Source organism: Aptenodytes patagonicus, chromosome 3 (genome assembly GCF_965638725.1).
Source record: "Aptenodytes patagonicus chromosome 3, bAptPat1.pri.cur, whole genome shotgun sequence".
Taxonomy (NCBI): Eukaryota; Metazoa; Chordata; class Aves; order Sphenisciformes; family Spheniscidae; genus Aptenodytes; species Aptenodytes patagonicus.
The window spans coordinates 29,197,892-29,223,271 of NC_134951.1; the positions used below are offsets into that span (position 1 = coordinate 29,197,892).

General features: G+C 38.4%; 1 protein-coding gene across 1 annotated transcript in view; it reads right to left on the minus strand.

The window, feature by feature from the left end:
- Window positions 1-25,380, minus strand: part of BMP5 (bone morphogenetic protein 5) — a 60,823-nt gene that overhangs the window by 31,841 nt on the left and 3,602 nt on the right. The window contains exon 2 of the mRNA XM_076335443.1: window positions 4,172-4,364. Coding sequence (XP_076191558.1) covers window positions 4,172-4,364 — 193 coding nt within the window. The remainder of the gene's footprint in view (window positions 1-4,171; window positions 4,365-25,380) is intronic.

Consider the following 25,380-nt stretch of genomic DNA (forward strand, 5'->3'; position numbering starts at 1 on the left):
CTCTCTGGAGTCTTAAATGCCAACTTTTTTCTCTAATAAGCAGTTTTATCGGAACATTGAAGCTGAAAGGTTTAATTCTAAATGTGACAGTCTTTAAGATGTTTATTTATAAATATTTCTTTTATCATTCAGTAGATTTAATAGAAAACTGTAAAATTGCTTGGAATATAAAATATTACAATATCACAGTGCTATAATTTCACATTTGTCTTGTATCCTCCTAGAATACATAATTGTTTTCCCATATAGATTCTTTCATCTCCAAATTTTGCTGGGACTGATACGAAATGTTCTCAAAAGTCAGGATGCACAATGTCTCATATGCCAAATCAGAATAGGGCACTATTAACGGTATAGTCCAGAAATCCCTATAAAGGACAAATTTCCCCTGTGGATCTCTCCGCAATGTGACTTTATTATTTTGTACTGCAACAGAAACTTACACCAAAGTGTCTTTGGCATTGATATGTCAATCTTCTTGTCTGCCTTCCTACAAGCATAGTGATCTGGCTAAGGTAATAGACTCAAAGAGGCAGATTGTTCTTACCCATTAACTCAGCAAATGAACCAAAAATTAGTCATGGGTACCTAGAGAAAACTAGAACTGATTCTCAAGAACACATAGTAGAATAGAGAAAATGTCTCCGGACCAATGCTAATGATTTAGCACACATAACAGCAATTTACTACAGAAATTCAAAGTATTTGTCAGGAAAAAAAACCAACTTTTTTCACAATTGGTATAAACATAGGGTGAAAACCTGACCCCTGAGAAGGTAATGAGAGCTCTGGGATCAGGATTCCCCCATTAGCTGGTGTCATTCACTCAAACTTCTCATCATATTTCGTGACATTTTTAATTTTAAAATTTTCCTTTATTCTGTGAAAAGAAAAAAACAATCACACTTAAAATGAAAAACAGCTGCAAATTTTGGCTCTAATTTTAAAAAATATTTCTATTTAAAAAAATAGCCCACAACACATAATAAAAAAGTAAGGCATTATGTCGTAAATAGCATGAAATGCAACAGTGAACACATTCAGGCAGAATACAGCTGATTGGCTCTACCTTTATGGAGGCTGTTTAAGTTTAGTGATCTCAGTCTGGTCCCAAACGGCCAGTTGTTTACAGCAGAAATGCTACCACAGTCAAGAATTTCAGCAAAAAGGCTGCGGGCAGAACGTTTAAGAAGCTCCAGATCTCCTGGGTCACTTAAGGAAGTAAAGGTGGAATAAACCATCTATGTGTTCCTTGAAACCCAGCAAAGTTTTTGACCAGATCAAATCACGATTACTATGTAATAGGCCATCCCCATAATGCTGCTTCACCTCTCGCCTCATTCCAGAAAGCTGCTTTAGTATCTTAATGCCACTTGAGGATTCCCTAATGCGGGAAGAATCCTTGGGGTTTAGTTAAATTAGTGGCTAGCTGCCACCAGATCATGAACAAGGATTTGGCCTGTTGGACTACATTACTTTCGTCATGAGAAAAGATCCGGGTAGGAGTACATTGGCAGGGCTGCATAGGAAAGTTTGCCTTGCCATGGGCTGTGCTTTACACGCTTACTTAGAACAAATAGAAAACTTCAGTCCCAAAGACTGTCATTTCAGCAAACCCCGAGCCAATTCAAGACGCACACACTTCAGTGGCCATGCTGCCACAGAGACAGAAAAATGTCCGAGACTACAACATAATCCTTAGTCTGCAACTCAGAAACCCTAAACCCTGACCGCTCCTTGCCTGAAAGCACGTCAGGACTGCTTTTGGGATTGCAGAGCCCTGTCAGACACCCATGTTTCCTGTTCAGAGCAAAGAAGGCTGGAAGAGCAGGGTCGAACCCAGCAGTTTTGCTGTGGTATGGTACAAGTAAGGAGTGTGGGACATTATAGAATCATAGAATCATAGAATGGTTTGGGTTGGAAGGGATCTTAAAGACCATCTAGTCCCAACCCCCTGCCATGGGCAGGGACACCTTCCACTAGACCAGGTTGCTCAAAGCCCCATCCAACCTGGCCTTGAACACTTCCAAGGATGGGGCATCCACAACTTCTCTTGGCACCCTGTTGCAGTGTCTCACCACCCTCACAGTTTTCTCACCCTCACATTCTGCAGTTGTAGCTTCTGAAAATTTTGCACCTAGAATCTCATGTACGTATGTAGGACAAACCTGAGATGACAAAGTCAAGAATAGCACTAATGAAGCCTGGGCCGCAAAGCAAAAGCTGTGGCTTTATTGCAAAAAAAAAAAAAAAAAAAAGATAAAATATTCTTGGGAGCTCTTCTGTCTGGAGGTATCAAGAAGCAGGTGGGAAAAGTTCCTTGTTTCTAATTTGAACAGTGGAGAGCTTGTGGTCTTCTCCTATCCTGTCCCACTGAGGCATTTGCCTCCATATACTCCATATATGAGTAGAGACTGGCAAAATCAACAATAGGAGAGAAACACTTAGTCTACATCTGAAGTTTCTGTAGTTATACTGGTGAAATTAAATGGGTGGTATATCATTGCATGTCCCCCTTTCCAGCATCATGCTTTGATTAGAGGACATGGGGCTTCTATGTTTATAAATGGAAATATAAAATGTTTATAAATTTATGTTTATTTATTGAAAGGAATCAAGAGCATTCTATAATGGCTTCACAGAGACAGTTGTCATTTTAACAGGTCAGATAATATTAAAGTGTGATCTTGCTTCAGAGTAGTAAGCAGTTTTGCTTTCTCTAAAATAGAACAGAAACCACTTACTGGGAAAACATAAAAAAAAACCCAAAACCCAAAAAATAAAACATCAAATGGATTAGAAAAACTAACTTTTTCCATTAGTTCTTTAAAAAAATCTGTTGAGTTTGCAGGTGAAGGGTTTTCATCACCCTAACCTTGACCTGTGTTCTTTAAAAAGATATGTTTTGTTCCTTCCCGTTTCATTCCTTCCTCCAAGAAGTTTTTCAGAACCTACGTCAAAAGAATTTTTGCAAGCTGAAGACAGAGGTAAAAAAAAAATCCCGCACTGTTTTGTTCCTGTCCAAATTTACTAAGAAAGCAGAACGTATTCGGGAAGGATGAGTGTTTTCCTTTCTGTTGGTTCTGCTCCACTGATATAAAATGACTCCCTGTTTATAGCCATAAAAATTTTATAACTTGATGTTCAGAGATCTCACCTGGAAGGTACAAGCTCAAGCTTCTGTGAGCAGAAAAGAGATTTGAACTCTGGCCCAGCGTTTGAGCTAACTGGTGATGGGGCGGTTTTTTCCTCCAGAACATTCTGCAAGTTTGGGCCACCATTTTCTTTGCTTTGGCTAAACATGCCCAGGATAGAAATATTTTATCTGTTCCAAGGTGAGGCAGAGTTTTTGTTTATCTCAAAACAAAACTTTTTTTTCCCCCGCTTTTCTGAGAAAAGACATATACCAATTTGATTTCAAAACCCAAATTTTGGGTGTATGTAACTTTTTTCAGAAGCATCTTGGAATTGCTACTAGCTTTTAATGGGGATTTTCAGGTATTTAGCTACTTTGCCTGGTGAAATCTGGTCATTTACTCAGGTCTTGCAGAGTCTTGGAACTATGTCACACACAGAGCTCTGCAAACTCAGATTCAGAGATTTGCTTATGTGTAACATCATATTTGTTTTAATTTTCAGTTATGGTGAGCTGCATGTGTTAAGTGTGAATATGTCATCTTAAAGTCAGTGCATGACTTTATCTTTTAATTACATTCAGCAAAATATTAAAACACATGCAAAAAACCATGCTCCTTCAAATGTGAATGAAGTTGAACAATCTATCTGCCTTTAAGGAGCTAAATGAATCTCAGCTGGTAGTATATCAGCATCAGCAAATGGTGCATTTCCCAAATCCAGACACTTAGACTGTGCATACGACTCCACCGTTTGCTCACTGAGAACACGAACCCTCACCCCCTCTGTGCATGGAAGATTATTTGGTGAGATTGGACATGTAACTCTCCATAAACCTGGAATAAATTACACTGAAGATAAGTTTTATTCTTGCTCAGTATTTGTTGTCATTGCCTAGGAATTAATACTTCACAAGCCACAGTGATAGCAACGATGCCTTGCCGAGGGTACGCTTATGATCAGCTATTGTCTCCCTACTTAAGATAGAAACATGAGACGTTATTCAACATGTGATACGTTCATGTCAACAGGGTACCTGTTTGGGTACTCCTTGATGATCTGATATATGCTAATCTGAATTGTTTCGTTCTCAAAGCGGCTGTTGCTTCGGTCTTTGTATATCCGGAATTCGGCTGCTGTCACTGCCTCTCCGTGCGGGATTTGAGTAAGGTCAAAGCGAAACTCTTTGTAGTGCCTTCGCTGGTGGGAGAAGTCCTTGTCCCTTTCAACTGTGAGAAAAAGAGTTGAATGTAAATTAAAGAGGTGAAACGAATGCCCATTTCCCATGATTAATGGAGCGTTCCTTGTGCTTGGGAGTAAACAAACAGGACAATACAGAACTGTGCAAATAATAAAACCACAAGCCCAGACATACTTCCAGTTAAAGGAAATTCCACCAGCCCAGTGTCTTCAGTTCAAAAGAAAAAAAAACTCAGTGGCTTTTATACAAATTCCAGAAGCTGGAGTGGAAAGAATATCAAAAAAAGCTGAAAGAGGGCATGTTGTAAAGTAACTAGAAATATGGACAAACTAAAAGCTGCGAAAGGATTTAGGACTTCAGTGTAGTCATAAGCAGAGCAGTAGTAATGTCAGAGCCATAGATGACTTTGGAAAACACTAATTGCCGCTAATAACCGGGCAGATGAGAGGAATGCTGCTCATTTCCACTTAAGGTAATAAATTCTGAAGTGGTACTAAAGTGCACTGTGACAACTATATATTTAAGAAGCGGTTACATCATATAAATTAACACACGTTGTACTCTAATGGCATAAGCGTCATCTTGCCAGTGGGCAAAGAAGGAGCCATGAATCAGGGCTGAGTGGTTCTGGCATCCCAGCGGCAAAGGGAGCACCGCTCCTGGCGTGAGAAGTCCCCTCAAACGTGCTGTAGGTGGGCAGGTGCAGCTCCCGCTGCTTCTGACGCTGCCACAATTTAAAATAAAAAAGTTAACCTCATCATTGCTTAATTCAGGATTACACAGAGTTTTAAGGGGGAGTAAACAGAGGGGTTTAGTTTATTTGAGTTTACAGCTGATTTGGGGCTAATTCCACTGTCTGTGGAACAGTTCTGACCCTGAGTTAGGAGTGACTTTTGCAATGGAATATGTGTTTTGATGTGGCAAGGGAACCTACAGGCCAGAGTACTGGCTGATGACCATCTTATGGGATTAATACTTCAGATTCTACGGATGTGGAAAGGAAAATGATCCATGGCTTCCGCTGCCACAGAGTGCAGTGTATCATTGACCTGTGAAGCAGTTGCGCTCTGTGAGAAGAGAGAACTTCTCACTTCTGGAGAAGTTCCACCTGCCTCGTGAGAGAGGTGCTTTGCTTTACTGATGGTGGGCAAAGCCTAAAACACTCAAGGCTGGGATTCGGTTTGGATAACCAGTTAAACATTTATGACTGCACCCGGCTCCACTAAATGCTCCCCTGCTCTTTTATTGCATTTTAGTATTAACAGTCCTCGGATCTGAGGAAGGAACAATGTCAGTTCTGAAAAAGTGCATATTTAGATTACTAAATGTTACATGTATAAATAATCAAATGTGTATGTTGTTACAATATATATATGTATATTTATATGTTCATGTATAGGTGTACACCCACACAATTTTGTCTACATACACGATGCATATGTGTTTGTATGTGTGTATAAATATATACATATTTGTATATAAACCTGCATATGTGTATTATTATAATGTATATGTGGTCTTACAAAATAGAAATGCACTAAAAGAAAAAAAAATATGTTCTGGGCTTGCCATATAAGGGTACAGTTATGGACATATTAAAGTGAGAGCTATTGAAGGAAAAGCATTTACATTATTTTCAGAGCAGTAGTTACTAGTTAAGTCACCTGTGGCCATGTAGCTACTCCCTTAGAGTACACTTCCCTTTCACCCTTTCAAAAATGTAAACTATCCTTGTTTTCATTAGCTTTTTTTTTTTAAATGTACAAATCTGTGTTGCCTTAAGAACGACCAAAAATAAAATATATAGGCTATAAGAACACTTTATCTTCGGTGAAAATGAACTTTCTCCTGGCTGACAAAAGGAAAATTGTCTGCTAACTGTGAGGTTTCCTTGGCTCAGGTGTGTATTTAGCTTACATGGGTTTGCCATCGTACACTATGTAGAAAAAGTAAAGCAGAAAAGAGGCAGAAGCATGTAAACTGGCTGCTCTGTACCTGAAGATGAATGGGCTGCTACTGAAGAGAAACAGGATACAGGCTATTTAGCAGCTCCACTGCCCGGTTCTAAACTGTGAGATATATACAGAGGTCTGACTTGAGGTTTGGGGTTTGCTTTTTTTTTTTTTTTAATGTCCATGTAAAGCCTTTCATTTTGGAGAGAACTTGGCAGAGATTAGCATATGCAAATGCACTGAACTGGGGAGGATTTTTCTAGTGCAAAAAGTCTGCTGCAAGTTTCTAAGTTTATAACTGAGCATTTCGAAGCTAACGTCAAACAGATGTGTCAATAACCTTTAAATGAAAAATATATTAAAGGCAGACTTAATGTAGCAACCCTTTCTGATATCTCCGGTTAGTATTTATTCAACAAGTATTTACCAGCATGTGTGGGTATCTAAGCACTACTCACTGTGTGTAAGCATTGGAGAATTAGATGCTGAATGAAAGGTTTAAATGTCAGTACTCCTGGCCTCTTTCGTTTTTATTTGGGTTTGAGGTTTCCTTTTGTCTAGTTTCTTACAAGTACCTTCTAATTAGTAACATTAGTTTGGAAACAGCAGTTCTCTCCCTATATGTTTTAGTTTGGACAGAAAACTCTACCATACCCTGCGATAGCATCGGTGGGGTTCTCTCAGGACCACTCACAACTGCTGAAAGAATACTGATAGCCGCTTCCTGACGAGCCCAGAATTAATTATTACAGCTCACACAGATAGTACTTATCTGTGTTTCCATGTATAACCAAGGAAGAGACAGCACTGCCATCTGAAAGGGACACAAGTTCAAAATTTCCTCGGGTCAAGACAGCATTTATAGGCAGGCCAGGACTTGGGAGTGGCAACAGCCTGCAGAAATGAAGGGCTGTAGGAAACAGGCGCTGAACACCATGGAAAACCCTGAGTCCAGGGAGGTCCCACTCTCTGCAATGAAGCCAGAATCTCACACTGCAAATTTCCATCAGCCAATGTACAAAACATAAAAGCATTTTTTACAAATTTAGACAAGTTAAGATCTTGCATTACATAGTAGACTGAAAAAAAGCAGTGGCTGTGATGTTGCAATATTGACTAATGACTAGAACAATAGCCAAGTTATAAAAGCAAAATGTTATTTAATGATATTGAGTATTTTAATACCAAAAATAATACACAAGTCTTGATCCCTTCTGCATCTAACAAATGCCTTGTCAGGGAAGACTGTGAATGCTCAGCAGGGTCTCTCTCAGGTCCTTTATCCTGCTGAAATGGCATGAAGTGCAGGGGGGACACCATGTCTCAAATATTTTTATTTCACATGCAAGAGCTTTTCAACACTGGCAGCCCGAAAAATAGAGGTTAAGATTTTTAAGTGTTCAGTTCTTCCAGAGCGTTCTCATGTCATTCCAGCTCCGCTCAGTTCACCTGCCAAAATGCATCTCTGTGGGACCGATCACAGCATCTAAAAACTGGTTGACCAGAAAATCAGGAAGTCCTTTTTTAACCATTGGAGGAATATCATTTTTCTAAGTAAAAATAACTGGAATATTATGGTCAGTGCTGATTACAACAAAGTTCTTCATTTGCTCTCATTGATCAGGACTCTTAGCATCAACTTTTAAAAATGTTATTTTTATACCACCTGAAACTAATATATTCAGCACTATGGTTACATCAGACAAATCATGGCTCAGGGGAATATCACAAACACCTGTGTGTAAAATGGGAAAGAATGATATTTTCCACCCATGTGGCAAACTGATGAAATATTCATACTGTATTAACACTAAGCCCAACTCTAAGAAGAAGGAAGACAAATTTACACCAAAAAGATATTTTGGAAAAGGGGTCATCTTTTACACCAAGAGAAAATATCACGCACAAATTTTCATTAACAAAAGTATTTGTCTTCTGGAAAAAAAAATACAAAGCACATATATGGATGGACAGTATAATAAGTAATCGGTATTTTACCAATTCAGCTATAAATGTCTGATTAACTTGTGGCTGAGCGTAAAAAATGTAAAAAGTGCTAGCAGTGAGTTTAGGTCATAGTGCATGAGGGACTATTAGATGTGCTCTTTCATTAGTGATTAGCTCCCCACTGACATGTGCTTTGCTTTTCCTGAAGAGGTTGGTATGTGGTGACACGTAGGGAAAGTGAAAGCTTCTTTGGCAAACTGGGGAACAAACCAAAGATATGTTGTCATAAGCTGATTTTACAATGTAAGGTCCCAGGATCCCAACTGGATTCACAAATAGTGAAGCCTCACTAATCAACTTAATGTCACTGTTTAACTACTAAATATACAGGCCAAGGCAAAACGGAGGGTCTTACAGACCCTGTAACTATAAGGGGCCATTTACACTAATCTCACTGATTTTCACTGTTTGACTCTGAATTCTTTGTATAAGCACTAAGTAAACCAGTCAGTTTTAATCACTTCAAGGTGATAAAGGTTACAGTAAGCTGATACACTACAAACGACACTCGTTTACATCTTGAATATAATGAAATGATAGTTTATCTACAGTGAACACTTGTGGTTATCTGACAAAAACAGGTCAAAGGTTCCAGGCGTTTTCTCCTGAAATTACTCAGTGCTGCCTCAAATGACTGATAATTGAAAGCAGAGGCTGGAAATATCAAATGTGGTAGGTGACAGATAAGCAACAGATTAATGCAAGTACTCTGTTACAGGACACTAAAAGGTCAGAGGCCCTAGGAATTAGCTATTGTGCTACTGTGAAAAGACAGACATCAAATAGCTGTTTACTTCATTCTTGCTCTTCTCTCCAACGTTCAAATTCTAGAAACACATTCTCTCTTCCACGATTAGACTATTTATACTGACTCACTTTTTACAAAATAAGGCAACAATTATTTTGTAGGGTGTGTGGATAGGAGAAAGATGTGATCCTAGAGCAGAACGAAAGATTTTAAAAAAAACCACAACTATGCTAGCTGTAAATATTTTAATGAAATGCATCAGAGAGAAGTTAAGAAGCATATTCATCAGAACATCATTCTCAGTTGAGGTGACCAGATAACAGATTTTTAAAAATATATTTTAAAGCTTTGCAACTTTGTTTAGGCTTTTCACTGTGGAAAATTAACATTAACTTTAGAAACTTAGATTAAGCTTTCCTAAACTGATTATTAAAAAAAAATTAGCGGACAATGTAAACATTTATCTAAGCACTACTGCTTTAATATGTTTAATCTGCTTTATAAAATGGTAAGAATCCTGATCCAGACTCAGGAAATCTATTTTGAGTTAGACACTGAAATTGATAAAAATAGTCACCTGTCCTTAAAGGATTGTTTCGGACACCAGAGACGGCTGCCTGATACAGTCAGTCGAGAGACACTTCTGTTTGTTAAGGGTCAGCTGTCTTGCACCATCCAGTCAGAAGAACAGAGGAGTTTATCTACACTTCCCCTTTAGTCATCTGCAGCTCCAGAGAATAGGACTAAGAGATAGCCCTTGCTCAGTCAAAGGACATTTCAATCCCTATCTGCTGCTTTCGGTGACCGTATCCTAACTGCCAGGATGCTGAGTAGCCCGGCAGTGGGACATCCCGGGCCACTGCCCAGAAGAAATGCAGGGGTTGGGGGTCAAAATGAGAATGAAATAAGTTTTTGTTCCCACATCTGATTTTTTTTAATTCATTTGATATTAGGCATTTACTAGATAATCATTCAGCTGAGTGTTTTAACTACAAAGCTTCAGAGTCATATGCCCACTTTCTTGTTCTCCTTTTAGTACCAAGTCTTCTGCATTTCTTTTTACCCATTTTCATCAGCAGAGCGAGGGAGGGCTGGTGCCCCCCTGACTATTCTGTAGCCAGTAGTATGGGAAAGTGGGTGGTTTGGGCTTAATAACCCTTCATTTCCCTCATCTCCCTCCCCAGGCTGAGGTGGGAAAATACACTGCACAGGCTTCAGTCATGTCTGTCCATGTGTCTTGGGGATGTTCAGAATTTACCTTCTGATCTGACATCTTTTGGGAACTCGTCTCTGATCAAAATGGATCAGCTCATACTCAAAGCCCACGAGCAGGCATATAAGGATCCCTTAAGTCAAAAATGTAGGCAGAGGTTGAAAATAGGTGTCCCCAAAAACATTCCACACACATCCTATCTTAAACACAAAACTCATTGGCAGAATCTTAATCCAAATTCTGATCCCCTTCCAACTGAGGCAAAACTATTTCTGTAATCAGTGAGAATTTTGCTTAATTAGGGAGAGTGAGTCTGCAGAAACTTTACTTTTTTTTCACTGCAACAGTTCTGTTTCTTAAGAACTGCTTTATTGCAGTACTGTATATTTGACTTTCTCTGTATTTATTATTATTAGACTGGTTGTATGTAAAGTAATTATAGTTTTACAGATGTGGTTTTGAAAGAATGATGTAAATTGCTTTTACATAAAATATACTTTCTTATTAAAACACAAAGCAGAAAGCTTGAAAGGTCATATTCTGAAGCAAGTTACACTGCTGTAAATTTAGAGTTATTTCACTAAATTCTTTATTTTCAGTCAGTTACTGACATCAGTGAGCACCATTTGGCTATTTTGCTTCACTAAATTAGGGACAGTTTGAAATTGATTAAATACTCTGCAGTTAGTGGCAGTTTCAATAAATGAAAAATCATCTATTGTTTATTGAACCCAGACTTTTAATGGTAGAATATCCCTTCCATAATTGCACAGAATTACTGAACTGTATGAATTGCAAAGTAATTCAAGTCAAGATAAAGTCGATGAGAAAACCTTCAGTGACTGCAACAGAAACTAGAGCAAGAATGAAAAGGAAAACCATAATTAAAAAAAAATAAAAATAATACATTTCCTGGACCTTTTTCAAGCACATATTGGTTTTCTTTCTTTATCCCTCATAGAAGAAATGTATTTCAATATCCCATACTTTATAAAAAAATGTTAGAATATTCATGTATCTTACCCAAGCATTTAGTATTACATCTTTTGAGAATGACCAGGAAAGCACTGTTCTATTATTAAAATTTTAAGTTTTTAATTTTTGTTGCTGTAGTCAATAAGATCTGATAGATTCTTACCAATTAACAAAATACCTATTTGAAAAAGTCAAAATAGTTTGAAACACTAAACTATTATTAAGGTGGAGTTTGAAATTATGTAATTCCTGCTTTCTAATCCCCTCAAAATGTATAAACAATGTATTCAACTTTAGTAAGTGGTAGGCAGAAACTAGGCAAATAACAGAAGTTACAAAAACATGGTAGAATATAAGTGAATATGTAAAAGGATAAATTTCATTTTTTTCATGAATTATTTTAAGAATTAGAGCTCAGTTAATTAAAAGCTTTCAGCATTCACCCTGAGCAGGAAAGAGTTCCCAGGAACCATATAACAGTGCCTGCCAGCAACTTTTATAATCATAGAATCACAGAATCATTAAGGTTGGAAAAGACCTCTAAGATCATTGAGTCCAACCTTCGACCCAATACCACCATGCCCACTAAACCATGTCCCTAAGCGCCTCATCTACACATCTTTTAAATACCTCCAGGGATGGGGACTCCACCACTTCCCTGGGCAGCCTCTTCCAATGTTTAACCACTCTTTCAGTAAAGACATTTTTCCTTACATCCAATCTAAACCTCCCCTGCCGCAACTTGAGGCCATTTCCTCTCGTCCTATCGCTTGTTACTTGGGAGAAGAGACCGACACCCACCTCGCTACAACCTCCTTTCAGGTAGTTGTAGAGAGCGATAAGGTCTCCCCTCAGCCTCCTTTTCTCCAGGCTAAACAACCCCAGTTCCCTCAGCCGCTCCTCGTAAGACTTGTTCTCCAGACCCCTCACCAGCCTTGTTGCCCTTCTCTGGACATGCTCCAGCACCTCAACGTCCTTCTTGTAGCGAGGGGCCCAAAACTGAACACAGTATTCGAGGTGTGGCCTCACCAGGGCCGAGTACAGGGGCACGATCACTTCCCTACTCCTGCTGGCCACACTATTTCTGATAAGCACAAACCTAAAGAAATGCCTCGACCAAAGAGGCATAACTGAGCTCAGCTTTCTCACACGTAATCTCCCAGGTGTTCTGTACACCGTGAGATTACCTATGATGCCTTCTTGTTACTTCAGACTGAAATATGGGATAAAATAGATGTTTTAATGAAATTGCTGGTATTCATTCAATAGCCAACGTTTTGTTGAAAAATTCATCGGTAAACATGTGTTATTCATTTGGTTTACTCTTCTCTGTATCTTCCAAGTCAAATGCACTTGCTCAACAAGTCAAAACAAGTGCTACGCTGCAGCTGCTCCAGTAATAATTAAATGCTGGAAGGCTTTCAGTTGTTGATACAGTACAAGTAGAAAAGCAACACCCTGCTTTTCTTATGCTGGTTTGATCCTGGCCAATGCAATAGCAGGAATAATTAACCAGAATAAAGAGATTGAGTTTTGGAAGTGAACAGAATTATGAGAGTCTAAGTCTGGGTATTATCATGATCATAATATAAAAGATAGTTGACAAAGTGATTCCTCAAAATCTAATTTTTCTTCTGGTTTCAACAGTATAATGCACTGTATCCTTCAACCTCCTGAATGCAAAACTTTCACTCCAGTTGTTCAGCTGTAGCACGAAGCACAACAAAAGGTACACTGCATATATGTGCTTTTTAATTCTACTAACAGTGGTAGAATGAATCTCAGCTGAATCTTCTTCCATAAATTTTAAAGTTGAAAGTCCAGCTAGTCACAGCTTCTAGGATTAACAGTAACAGGTCATATTTGGACCTATTTTGTGCTGTCAGTAGTAATGTGTGCCAAAAGAAAGAAGCATCGCAACCAAGGGTCTGGGAGGAGGCAATGAAGAAAAAATCACGTGCAGTTTGCTATTTTGAATGTAACAAGTATGGACCCTCTGATTTCTTCATTAAGTCACACTGTATTACAAAGGCACTCCAATCACAAATACCTATTTTAAAAATGCATATCCACTAAGTTTTTAGTTGTGTTCATTTTCATCAGTGATAAATAAATCTTTACTTGAAAGAATAGAACAGATCGGAGAAAAGATCACTGTATTATATAGTTCTGAGTTAATACATAGATAAATTAGCTAAACGTTACACCGCCATGCCTGAGGCTGTTAATTTTGTCTGCATTTTCAATGATGTCTATTTTGCCTGGGCTTTGGCAAAGCCAGTAGATTTTGATACCGTCTATCAATAGACTTCCATTTTTTCTCATATTTAATTCTGTTTTTCTCTAATCACAGATTGTCACAAAGAAAACCAACAATTATTCCCAGGTTTCTGACTGTGTGTGAAAGTCAGGATGTCAGATCAACACAACCTCAAGGTTAACAAATGACAGAAAAAAAGATCCCTCTTGGGTTCAGCTGCAACCGAATAGGAACAAAAGTTATACCTCTGGGATCCAATGGTCAGAAAATAGGTGTAAGTTATAACTGTTTTGACACTGTAAAAGTATACAGATGGAACATAACTTCTGAGAAGGGTGAAAGGGCATATATCATCATAGGGCAACTGGCAGGGGAGTAAAAGCTAAACATTAAAGCCCATTCTATCTTCCCACATCTCCTTAGTTCCTGCTCATGTTAACCCTCTGCTCACTTCCACCCAGAGGTGGCAAGTCACTCCACCATTTACCATTCACACAGGTCATCTAATAAACTCCATCCATTCCCCACTGTGGAATTTGTCAGAAAAGCTTCCATGGAAGTTATGTCTGCATGCCAAACTGGATACAACTGGATAGGCACTATTTTCTGCTTACCATGTTCTCACATCTGAGGATTTTAATATTACCCATACCCATTAACACTGACCAAACATTCCATAAAAAACAGTCCAGCTGTAACAATGATGAGGAAGGAAACCCTCAAGAACATCTCATTTAGAGAGTAGAAAAGTGCTTTATTACATATAATAAATTAAAAATTATTTTGATATGCTATATTATAGATAGGATATTAAGTACATTTGCAAAAAAAATAGCTGATCACAGGCCATGTGCTTAGCTAGTATCTCAGCATGGCTCAAATGAATTCAGAGTTCCTCAGGTTCATACTTTGTGTGCAAAAGTGTATACTGGGCTAATTGCTGTACTAACTGAGTCATCACCTTAAAAATTAAAAATGTAAAGAGATTGGAATTTCATCTCATATAAATTGTTAGCCCTCATTTTGGAGGTTTGCCCTGTGCATGTTTGCTATTGACCTACACCAAGGACCCACCTAGGAGAGCCTAAGCAGCGGTGCTGAGAAACAGAGTTATGGGGCCAGAAGCACAGCAGGGATGGGCCCTCCCAGACATTACACCCGGGGTCAAACAGGAGGAAGATGAGGAGGAAGAGCAGCCAGGAGACTGGGCAGTGGTGGTGGTGAGTGGCACTTTCAGACAGCAGGTTTTAACAGCCAGTTTGGGAGCTGGCTGTGATTTTAACAGCTTGTTATGCTGATCCAAACCGCACCCTCTCCTCTGCAGCTCTGGTAGTCTAATCTGATCATGATTTATTCTCGCAAAGAGAGATTATTTCACCCACATATAACCCCGCATATGGAATAAGTCCCCTCAACAAGGAGAAAAAAACACCTGGACTTTTTTTTTCCTGAAAGAAACTTAAATCTTACCAAAGTTAATGAACATTTCAACCCTCTTTCAGGGCAGAAACTCGCTGACTGTTAGTGAATTCAAAGATCTCTGGGGTTGGCCATCCAGCGTTACACCTGCACTGCCAGAGGAAAGGAAAAGCAGTCTTCACAAAAAATATTTGTGCTATGAAAGAGCTCAGATTAGCTCCAGGTAACATGACAATAGGTGGTGATCCCTCACAGTAGGTTACTTTGGACAGACTTGGGGAGAGAGAACAGGAGTCTCAAAATGACATAAAAAGCAAGAAAATAATTTCCAAAGTAGAAGGAAAAAGCATGGCACTTTGAGCACACAGAACTGTTCATCCAACAATTGTCTGAGCAAGATCATCACTCCACTCCGAAAAAAACGTAGGAATGATTGATGTCAATGTATAAGACAAGAGTAAGATCCCCCTTCTCTGTAAGCACTCTATCACAGAGTCACGTAACAGCTGAGGTTGGAAGGGACCTCAGGAGGTCATCTGCTCCACCCCCCTGCTCAGGCACGGCCACCTAGAGCTGGTTGCCCAGGACCGTGGACAAGCTTGTATCATTCCTGCATTTTCACTGTTATTCCACCTGGGACTGTATTTCTCATATTCCTCACCAAGTTACTTACAAACACAATACCCAGGCTGATTGTAGAGGTATCTACAGGTGTAACACATCTCTGGAACAGCAAAGATGATCTCCGGAAGCTCGTATTGTATGTTATAATACTGGCTTCTTTCCACTCCTAATAGTTGAGCTGATGATGTGTCTCAGACAAAATTTGGGTGTCTTTCTGAGCAGAGGGTAAGAATGAGCAGGAAGTGGGAACCTGGCCACTAACATAGTGCTTTTATTTCAAATGCAATCTTTTTGGTAAAATACCATTAAGAATATTTGGCATGCATTTTACAGCATCTGATCAGCCTTTGCCTTTGCAGACGTTTGCGCTAAACCTTTGTTTCTACTAGGGCTAGAAGTGACTACTGCCCTAATCTTTGGTGATAGGCCTGGTTTTCCTTTTCAAGTCATTTAGAACCATCTGTTGCCCATCCCCAAAACTGGAAGCACCACAGTGTCTTCTTTTGGGGGCTTGCTTTCATTCCCATTTTGATGAGAGCACTCTCCCTACCTGTGGACAAGCTGAAGCAGCATGGTTTAATGGAGTCCACAGTAAATCTCATTGACCCAAGGTGATATAACGTTAATAAAAGAAGCTTCACTCCTGTACAGCAGCAGATGGTAACGTAAACACAGGATGAACAGGTCATAACTTGTTCATGGGAGCTGTGCCCATGGAGCCAATATTTAGTTCACACATGTGCCTGTTTCATTGATTCGAGTCCTGTGATGAACCCCTTTTACATTAGGTCTCTCCTGTACACACACACATGCTAGTAAGCACACCCTTTGTATTTTTCCATTTCTAAGGAATACATACAAATATGGAGAAAGCAAAACACAACTGCTGGGAAACCAAAATGGGGCAATATATTGCTAATCTTAATGACATTACTCCCTCCATTCTGACCCAGTGAATTGCAACATGAACTCGATCTACTTGGCACTCACTCCATAGCATAAACTGTATCTGGATTTTCCATTACCATACAAATATATATATAAAATGTACATACATTTTATAAAATATTATTTAAAATATATTTACTTAAATTAAAAAAATTATATATATATAAAAATTCATCTCCTTGTAAACGTGATCTTATTATGATATACAGCCTCAGTAAACTTTATTATTAATTCAATAGTTTAAGAAGTGATTAAAAAAATATTACTTTTTGAAGACCCATAGTCGATAGCTATAAGATGACATTAATAAAGGAGCACACCAAGGAATCAAAGAAAAGAAATAACTTTATTCTGAAATAATAACTAATTTTAAACTACTTTGATTACCAATACTATATTGTGTCACATTACACGTACCTCTCAAAATTCTGAAAAATAAACCAGCCCTCCTTGAAAGTCAACATATTTAATTGTATGATTTCAGGTATACTTACTATTGCTTAACATGAAAGAGGATTTAAACATTATGATCTCTTGAATACTTTACTATGATATTCAGCAAATTTTGTGTTTTATTTTTAATCGTATAAGCTTGTAACTTAAATCAACATGTAAAAAATATTTAACTATATAAATGCAATTTTTTGTAGTTGAACTGGAGGTTTAACCTTTGCTACCTGAAAGACTTAGTACAGACTTTTAGCTTTCACAACAATACTGTTTAGTTCACGGTGATAATCATGGGCAGTACTGTGTCAGCCGAGAGTCTCCCAGCACAGCACTAAGTAACTTGTCTTTTTTTGTCTAGAATATGACTCATACTGGATGATAAACCATTTACAATAATGCCATAATTATGTGTAGTTTACTACTACAGACAATTAATTCTTCATGGCACTTCATTCTCCAATAAGTCTAATTATCAGTGTTATAATAAAATAAAATTGAAGGTGTATTCTTTGCCTTGTGATCCTTAAAGTCTTAGGACTACATTTTCACTTGGTATTAGTCGTTTTATAGCTTCTATTCCTGTTTGTCTTCATTCATTTTAGGACATCAAGTTTACTACAATCTTATAAATCAAGTTTGGGGAAAGTGAGCTATGGAACAACAACAATAGAAGAAGCTTATATATATATATATATCATCTTTAGTGAGAAGAGAAGCAATATGGTCAACCCCATGTGTTTCAAAAGCCATCAGCTATATGAAAAGCATTATAAAATAAGAAGTGTTTGAAGTTGCTTTCTGAGCCTTTAGAATTCCCATTTTCAAGAACTGCATCTGTTTCTGGATGTTGATTTGTTTTCATTTTTGTTTTTCTGCAACTACAGGGGATAATTGCTGCTCTTTAATGAAACCTTAGATGTTCCCATAAATCGTCAATGCGCAGAAAATCTCATAGCAAATATTATACAAGTCTCAAAAAGCTCGTGGGAACTGGCAATTCTAGGGAAGCATAAGGAACTCTGAAGTTTTGGAAAACCACAGAGAGATCACTTGTGGCAACAGAGGCTTGTCTCTTTTGTATCATCATATGTGAACTTCAGCCTTTGCAGTACTGTTAGGCCTCTCGCTCCTTCCTTGATCTCTTTGGAGAAAACTCCAAGCTGAGAATCAGAGAGGAGAAACCCTTCTCAGAACAAAGAAAATTGTGCGATTTTATTCTCAGAAGTACCAAGGATCCTAAATGGAAAAAGAACAGTTTAAGGATTCAATTTTGCAATCAACTGGACAAGGCACAGCTCTTATTGACCTAACTATGAGATTACTCAGCACCTCATACCACTGAATTCTGCTGCTGTTTTAGTCTTCAGCTCTTTGGAGCAGATCCATAAACTCTCCTCCTTATTTCAAAATGTTACAACAGGATGTAATTAAGTACAATTAACAAGGAGGTCAAACGGTCATCTGATAAACACTGGCCCAAACAGAGAGCTTGAAAGGTCAGGGCTGCTAAAGCCACATAGTATTGATGAGAAAGATTATTATGATTTAAGGGGGAAAAAATCCCAATGACTAAAACTGAAGAGATTTACATGCTTTCTATGTTACATACACAAAGCCATGCACACAGACTGATATGCATGCACACATGCCTCAGAGAGGCACAAATCTATATTCTGAGAACAAGAGAGCTAAAGCAGCCACACGTCCTCTCTCCATTGCACCAGATCTCAAATCTCAGTTTTGGTGCTTTAATTCCAGTGTTTCTTTTTCTTTTTCATTATTTTGTAAAACTCTCTGTTTTAAGAACAGTAAATAGACATGTTGTCCTTATAGAAGGGCTTTTTTTAGCCCTTTCTAAAATAACGCTTGAGATCACCATGAGGAAACGCAAGGTGTTGCAAGGCTCTTAGGAGCGAGGTATTTTGCACAGCGAGTGAAAAGGCGCTTCACAAGAAGAAAGCTATTCCAGTACTCTGCAACGTCAAAGAACGAGAGTGCACAGAAGTGAAAATGAACACAGAAGTATTTGCCCATCCTAATTTTATGGATTGGAAAACAGCAGCACACTGCTTTTATTCTCTATTTGAGACTCTTCAGGTTTTTCCTATATAGCTGCTCAGACATTTCACTCTCCGACTTTCAGATTTAGGCTAGGCTGGGGCCAGGACAGACTCCCTGCAAAACATTTGCACACATTTCATGTACAAGGCAGCAAGGTAACCTGGTCAGGAGTAGCAGATTAACCTTCGGGATCACTAGCATGTTATGACTTGTAGTTATTGACAGATACCCCAGCTGAGGTAACCTTGGGAACAACCTTCCCAAAGCTATGTTCCTGCTGGATCTCAGCCATCTCAGCCATAAATCACCACAAAGACTACAGCTGTCATGGGATTGTACGCTGGGCTTGCTCTTGCTCCCATGGCTTTATCATCCACACTACTGTTCGCCCACTCTTTTGATTTCTCAGCTAACGTTTTTGCAAACCATACCACTAGAATCCCACGGCTTCAGGCACCAGGTGCCATCAGATGCCATCTGCCCACTGCTCCAGAATAAGACTCACAAATCATTCAGTGTCCCTGCTCTTTCCTCTTCTGTAGTCTAGGTTTGCCAGGACAGAATTTAACACCTCTATCTCCAAAACTGATGTCATCCATATCGTAAAAGTCCAACACAGTATCTTTTTGAAATTATTTTGCAGTACCTTATAGTTGAATACCCCACCTATATTTCCCCCCCACTTTTAAAAAAGGGATGTTTTAAATGGATATGCCTAGACAAATTGTTATTAATTTATAATAATTACTCTGGATTATGGGTACAGCTTTTCCAGATAATATCAATGTAGCTTCATTAATTTGACTACAGTCAAACACATGAGAATTAGAACAAAAATAATTTCATTTAATAGACACAGTCTACAGAGGGATAGAATCACAAAATCATTGAGGTTGGAAAAGACCCTTAGGTTCTCATGGGGTCTGAATGGGTAATATTGTTAAGTCAGATAAAGATAAACCTAACAGAAATTTCAGCTATTCAAATTCTTACCTCCTCCTGATTCTCCTCCAGAGTTAGGTGGATTTTTGCTTCTGCAAAGCCACTGGTTGTTAGCTATGGATATATATCACGTACCAGCACTAGCTGTCCTGATTAGTTTTCTAGGCTCTGACTCATTAATAATTGTTGTCTTAGATTGCCCTGAATTACAGTGGGGAAAAAAGTAAAGCCACGTTCTGGCAAGGTACCACACATGCTGTTGTGTTGTATAATAGCGGTCGATAAAGCCAAGTTCTTGATCTATTGCACCGGAGCAGTTGCTCAGAAAGAGTTGGGAACTAAACCTTTAGATTCACCTTTTGGAGCATCTCTCAGTAATAGTGGGAAGTTTCTGAGTGGAGAGCTGAGCTGTAAAACCTCTCCTTTTCTACTTGTTTTACAGTCGCTTTTTGTATAGAAACAAATTCATAATTCAGTACAAAACACAAACCAGCTCCTGCTTGGTGTACCCCACCCACAAACTTAAATAATGTAGTTGTCAGGGTTGACAAGTTCTGCCTGCTGTAGCATTTCTGTGTTTTATAGGAAATTTTAACCAGGGGTGTTATTTTAAGAGATGAGCAAATGGGGAAACCCCATGGCCTAGCCAATAAAATATGAACTTTAGGTGCAATGGAGCACTCATAAATATGACTCAGAACAAGGGGATTCATTGTTTCTCCCAACCCCTTTTAGCTGCTCATCTGATCTCAACCTCTCTGTGTGCGTCATGGCAGCCCTCATCCTTTAACCTGCGGTTTTTAAAAGCTAGCTTCTATGTTATTTATGGCTGCAAATGTTAGTAGCCCGTCTGTGTACTCCCTGCACACACATACTGAAGGGTGGGAGGAGCTGCATTTTATTTTGCAAGGACGAAAAGTTTTGCCCGGGGAGCCAAGTGCCTGGGGAAGTTGAGGTAGTTGCTCTGCCACGAGGGATTGAGAAGAAAACTGCTCCTTCCACCTGCAAGGCTTACTAGGAGAAGAAACCCATACCTGGACTCATTTTCTCTTTTATTTGCACATTATCTATCTTTATCATGTTCTTTGCCCTTTCTCTGTCTGCATGCACCTTCTTCTCCCTACCGTGATGAACTGCCCTCCACTTTTGTAACTCTACTGGCATAGGAAATGCTCTCAGTGCTACAACATCATGCTCCATGTGAGGCACAGAGGAGTGGGACTAACTCTCCCAGTAATACCAGTTCCTGCAGAGGCTATTCCTCTGTTGTGAATCTTTCCCATGCCCAGCAGGTCTGTGTCCAGCCCTGCACATTGGCCGTTGCCTACTGAGAAGAAGAGGGCTGTCCTCCCTGTAAAGCTTGGCCTGTGCTTTGCCATTTTTCTCTCATGCCTGCTCTCATTCCCTCCCTCTCCATCTCCCGAGCTGCCGCCTAGTCTCACCACTTCTCGGCCTTTAATCCCTTCTGCAGCCAAATGCCACTGACATAAAATTAAAGTTCAGTGACCCTGCCTAGACGGCGGGGGTTAGAGACAAGGGAAAGGACAAGTAGGAGAGGATGGGGAAAAGTGTGGGAAATAATTATAAAGTCTGGTAGCAGCCAGAGCTCTCCTGAAGCCCTGGGGAGCCTTTCTTTAGCTGGAGGCTGCAATTGGCACTTCATAAACTGTTCATTCTCAGCTATGTGGAAACACCAGACGACACCTAGAATGATCAGACTGTAATCAATCAATTTTCTGCAAAACTCTATTAGTTTGTGGGCCTATGAAAGCAAGCTGAAAGGAACCGCTGTGGCTAAAAAGAGAAGAAAAAGGAACTGCCTGTGTCGTAATTACCTCCATAACTCAGGCAGTAAGTAGGCAGGTAGCCATGGTAAAATTCTTTGCATAATTTAACATTCAGAGAAAATAATAACAGGAGCAATAAGTGTGGGAGATCACGTATGTGCCAAAGTTGTCCTGTTATCTAAGCAAACAACCCGGGGTTTAGGAAGAGAACCAAGAGGTTCTCCATCCACTCCATGGCAGGCGGATTCCTCCCCGAATACCCTCTTCACAGAGGCGTCTCCACAAGCCTCCCTCTTTCTCTTTCATGGCTAGCCAGAGTCACTCCAAGATTGTGTTTTCCTGGGAAAATATGTACTGTACAATACATACAATCCCCACAACCGCACCCAAAGTCTGTGTTTAGTCTGGAAAGGAGCACTTTCTAAAGAAGAAGCGGAACTGTGTCAGCCGTTCTTCCCAATGGGAAAAATATTAATAATAATATATATTTATATACATCCATACATATATATAGCTTTTCACCATGCACGTCTAACCATCTGCTAAATCAGTTTCTCTTCAGTTATCTGCAATTTCTTTCAAATCTGTCGGCAAGGAAAGTCAGACAGTTTTATACCCCAGTTAATGGAGAGCTTGACATTTTTTTGGCTGGGTAGATACAATAATTTACTTGGATTTAAAGTGTTAACTTTGGCAAAAAAATTAATTGACAGTTATAAAAACATTGTTTTGTTAGATGATATTTATGGATCATACACAAACCTATTCTGAGGTAGAGCTATGTAGTTCATAAGGTTCATGTAACATGAGAGATTTCAAAGGAAATATAAAATATTTCAATATAAAACAACAAATGTAGTGTAATTCCAAAAAGGGATATGGAGAATATTGCTTGCTCAAAATCAAAAACAATCCCCAACAACCTGCTCTGTCATCACACAAAAATTGGTTAAAATCTGCCTAATGAATTGTAAGGATTGGGTGAGGATTTTTTGGGAATGTCATCCCATGGGTAAAGTCCTTTTGTTCTAGAAATAAACAAACCTATTTTGCAAAAAGCTGTCTTAATATTTAATTTGATCATAGAACATTATTTCATCATTAATAGTTATTTCTAATGCGTGATTGCGTACCTAGGTCACAACAAATTAGTTCAGCTTACTGATTGGGTGACGAGAATTTTATATAAGGGAAAAAAATCTTAGGATTTCAAGATGCCAAGTGAGGTCTACTTTGAGTGAAGATTAAATGAGACCTGCTTGATCTAATTTGCTTTAAATTTTATGTAAAAGAGTGAAAAATGTCATCTTACTGACTTTGGGTTGCCATTCAAAAAAACTTCACAAATATTTTCTCATTTTTTCTCAGTATTGATCCAATTCCACAACTAAAGACATGGGGTCTATTTGTTATTTAACAAGTTTTATCTCTGTAATAACATCCCTCTGTTGAAGGCAAGATAATAGCACTATTTCCGTCACTTCAGTTAAGGCTGTGTCAATATTTTCATTAGAAGCCTGCATTTTACGGACTAAAACTGTACCACAGCCAAGGAAATTCACGTAAGGTTAAAATTAAGACAGCAACATCTGAAATCCAGTGGAAAAGAAAGAAAGAAAGTGTGCTCATTCCTAAGCTTTGAGGAGAGAAGTTAATGATCCTGAGGCCTTTTTGCATGTATCCTTCAGACCCAGCTCCCCTTCCACAGCTCCTGGCATTTTATAGCTTAGCACTCCATATCCCTCACTGATGATATGTTAGCTGTGAGTGGAAGGCTGTAGAAACTGAATTAGTTTAATTTAAGAAACTAGCTACTATATAAACTCAAGGTCTGATTGCAGTTAGGAATCCTTTCTTTTTCATGTGTAACGAAAATATATTTGTACAGGTATTCGGTGTGGATTGATGTACTGTAGGTTTCTCAAAGTAGTTGTATAAAAGTTGTTCTCTGCCATGTTAGCATTCTCCGATGAACACAATGGGCTGTAAATCTCGTGAATTTATGTATCTGTTTAGTGACCCAGGTTTTAAAGAAGAACATAATCTTCAAGACAGGGGACAAACTTGGGGTAGAGAAGCTGGAGAAATATGAACAGTCCTCTGTGCCTCAAAGAGGAAAAAATTCCTTTGATTTCAGCATCTGATTTAAGAACTGATCTCAGCATGTGTGGTTTGAGGATTATTATAATTAAGATTGCGGAATCACATTGTGAGCGAAGAAGAAAAGTTGTCTTTCTGGGGTGTATCGGTTACTTTAAAAATGTCCATAATATTGTATGCTTCTTTAAATTTGCATGTGTAGGTCAGGGTCACAAATTTGATAGTGATTTTCACATTTGAGGTTTTGAAATTAATTTTATATGCTAAGAAAGAAAACATAACAGAAAACCACAAAAGTTGTATATATTTATCCCCTATCTTATAGAAAGTTCATATCAATTCATAGGAAAATATGGAGAAAGAAAACAGTTACTTAGCAAATGCAGCAACCTGTTTAGAGAAAAATTTACAGGTGTGTTGTAAACAAATGAAAACACAGACCATTTGAATTGCATGAGTAGAACACAAGTACAGTGGATTTAATGATCGCTTTTATGCTAATGGAAAATTCAGTTCTTTAAATGTTTAAATGTAGTTTAGAAAAGTGCTGCTGTTTCTCCAAGCCTCAGTCATGTACATATTTTTTATTCAATCCCCCTCTTTTGGTGAGAGGTGAAGAGTGGGAACACTAACATTTATCTTAACAAAGTCCTTCCCTAACTAAATTTTGAGTGAGCAGAAAAGTGAGTAGGACTACATGAGTATTATTTTTCTGTTCTCTGAGGAACAGGGTATCCTATATATGTCATTTTGGGAGACCAGCCAAAAAGAAGATGCCAGAACTCTAAACAGTCAGGGCTTTGCAACAATATAATAAAATATAACAACAGGATAAAAAAACACCCAGTGAGGAAAACAAAGTCCTGAACTTGCAGGTGATATAATCAGATCTTTGAAAACCCCAGTGTATTTAGTGGAGGATTTATTCTTTGACTGCTGGACCAACCCCAGTTAACTCTTCTGTTACACTCATCAATATTTTATGGAGAGCTGCCAACGCACAGAGTCTTATACAAAATACAGGACAAGACATAGTCTCTGTCTTGTCGTATCTTTCAAGAAAGAAAGAGGTGGAAATTCTAGTATAAATTCCAGTATAAAGAGCAGGTGTTTACAATTTTAACTTCAGGAGAAGTAAATGCAATCTTGCTTTTCTCCCTGGTTGCTTGACAGAATTATAATTGCAGTTCCCTTGATGATTATTTTTCAAATTTGTTTTTGAAAGTGAGGTATTTGCAACTCTGACAGGTTGATTTTTGTCAAAATTAGCATATGTTTCAATTTTTATTCTTTAATATAAAATTATTTGTCCTTGTCTATTTTTTTACTTTACTTTTTAATCTTATTCAGCCTTTTCAATTCCTATCCAACATCTCAGCTACATATTTCTTGTTTTAATATATGTGTCTTAAATTGTTATAACTGGCTACAACTATATACAAAAGTTTCAATTTAAAATATCATGATGATTAATAAAGCTTTATAATTACACCTTATGTAATTAATGGTGTGCAAGTATGAACATGGTAAATACTATTTCCAGAGCAGATTAATTTGA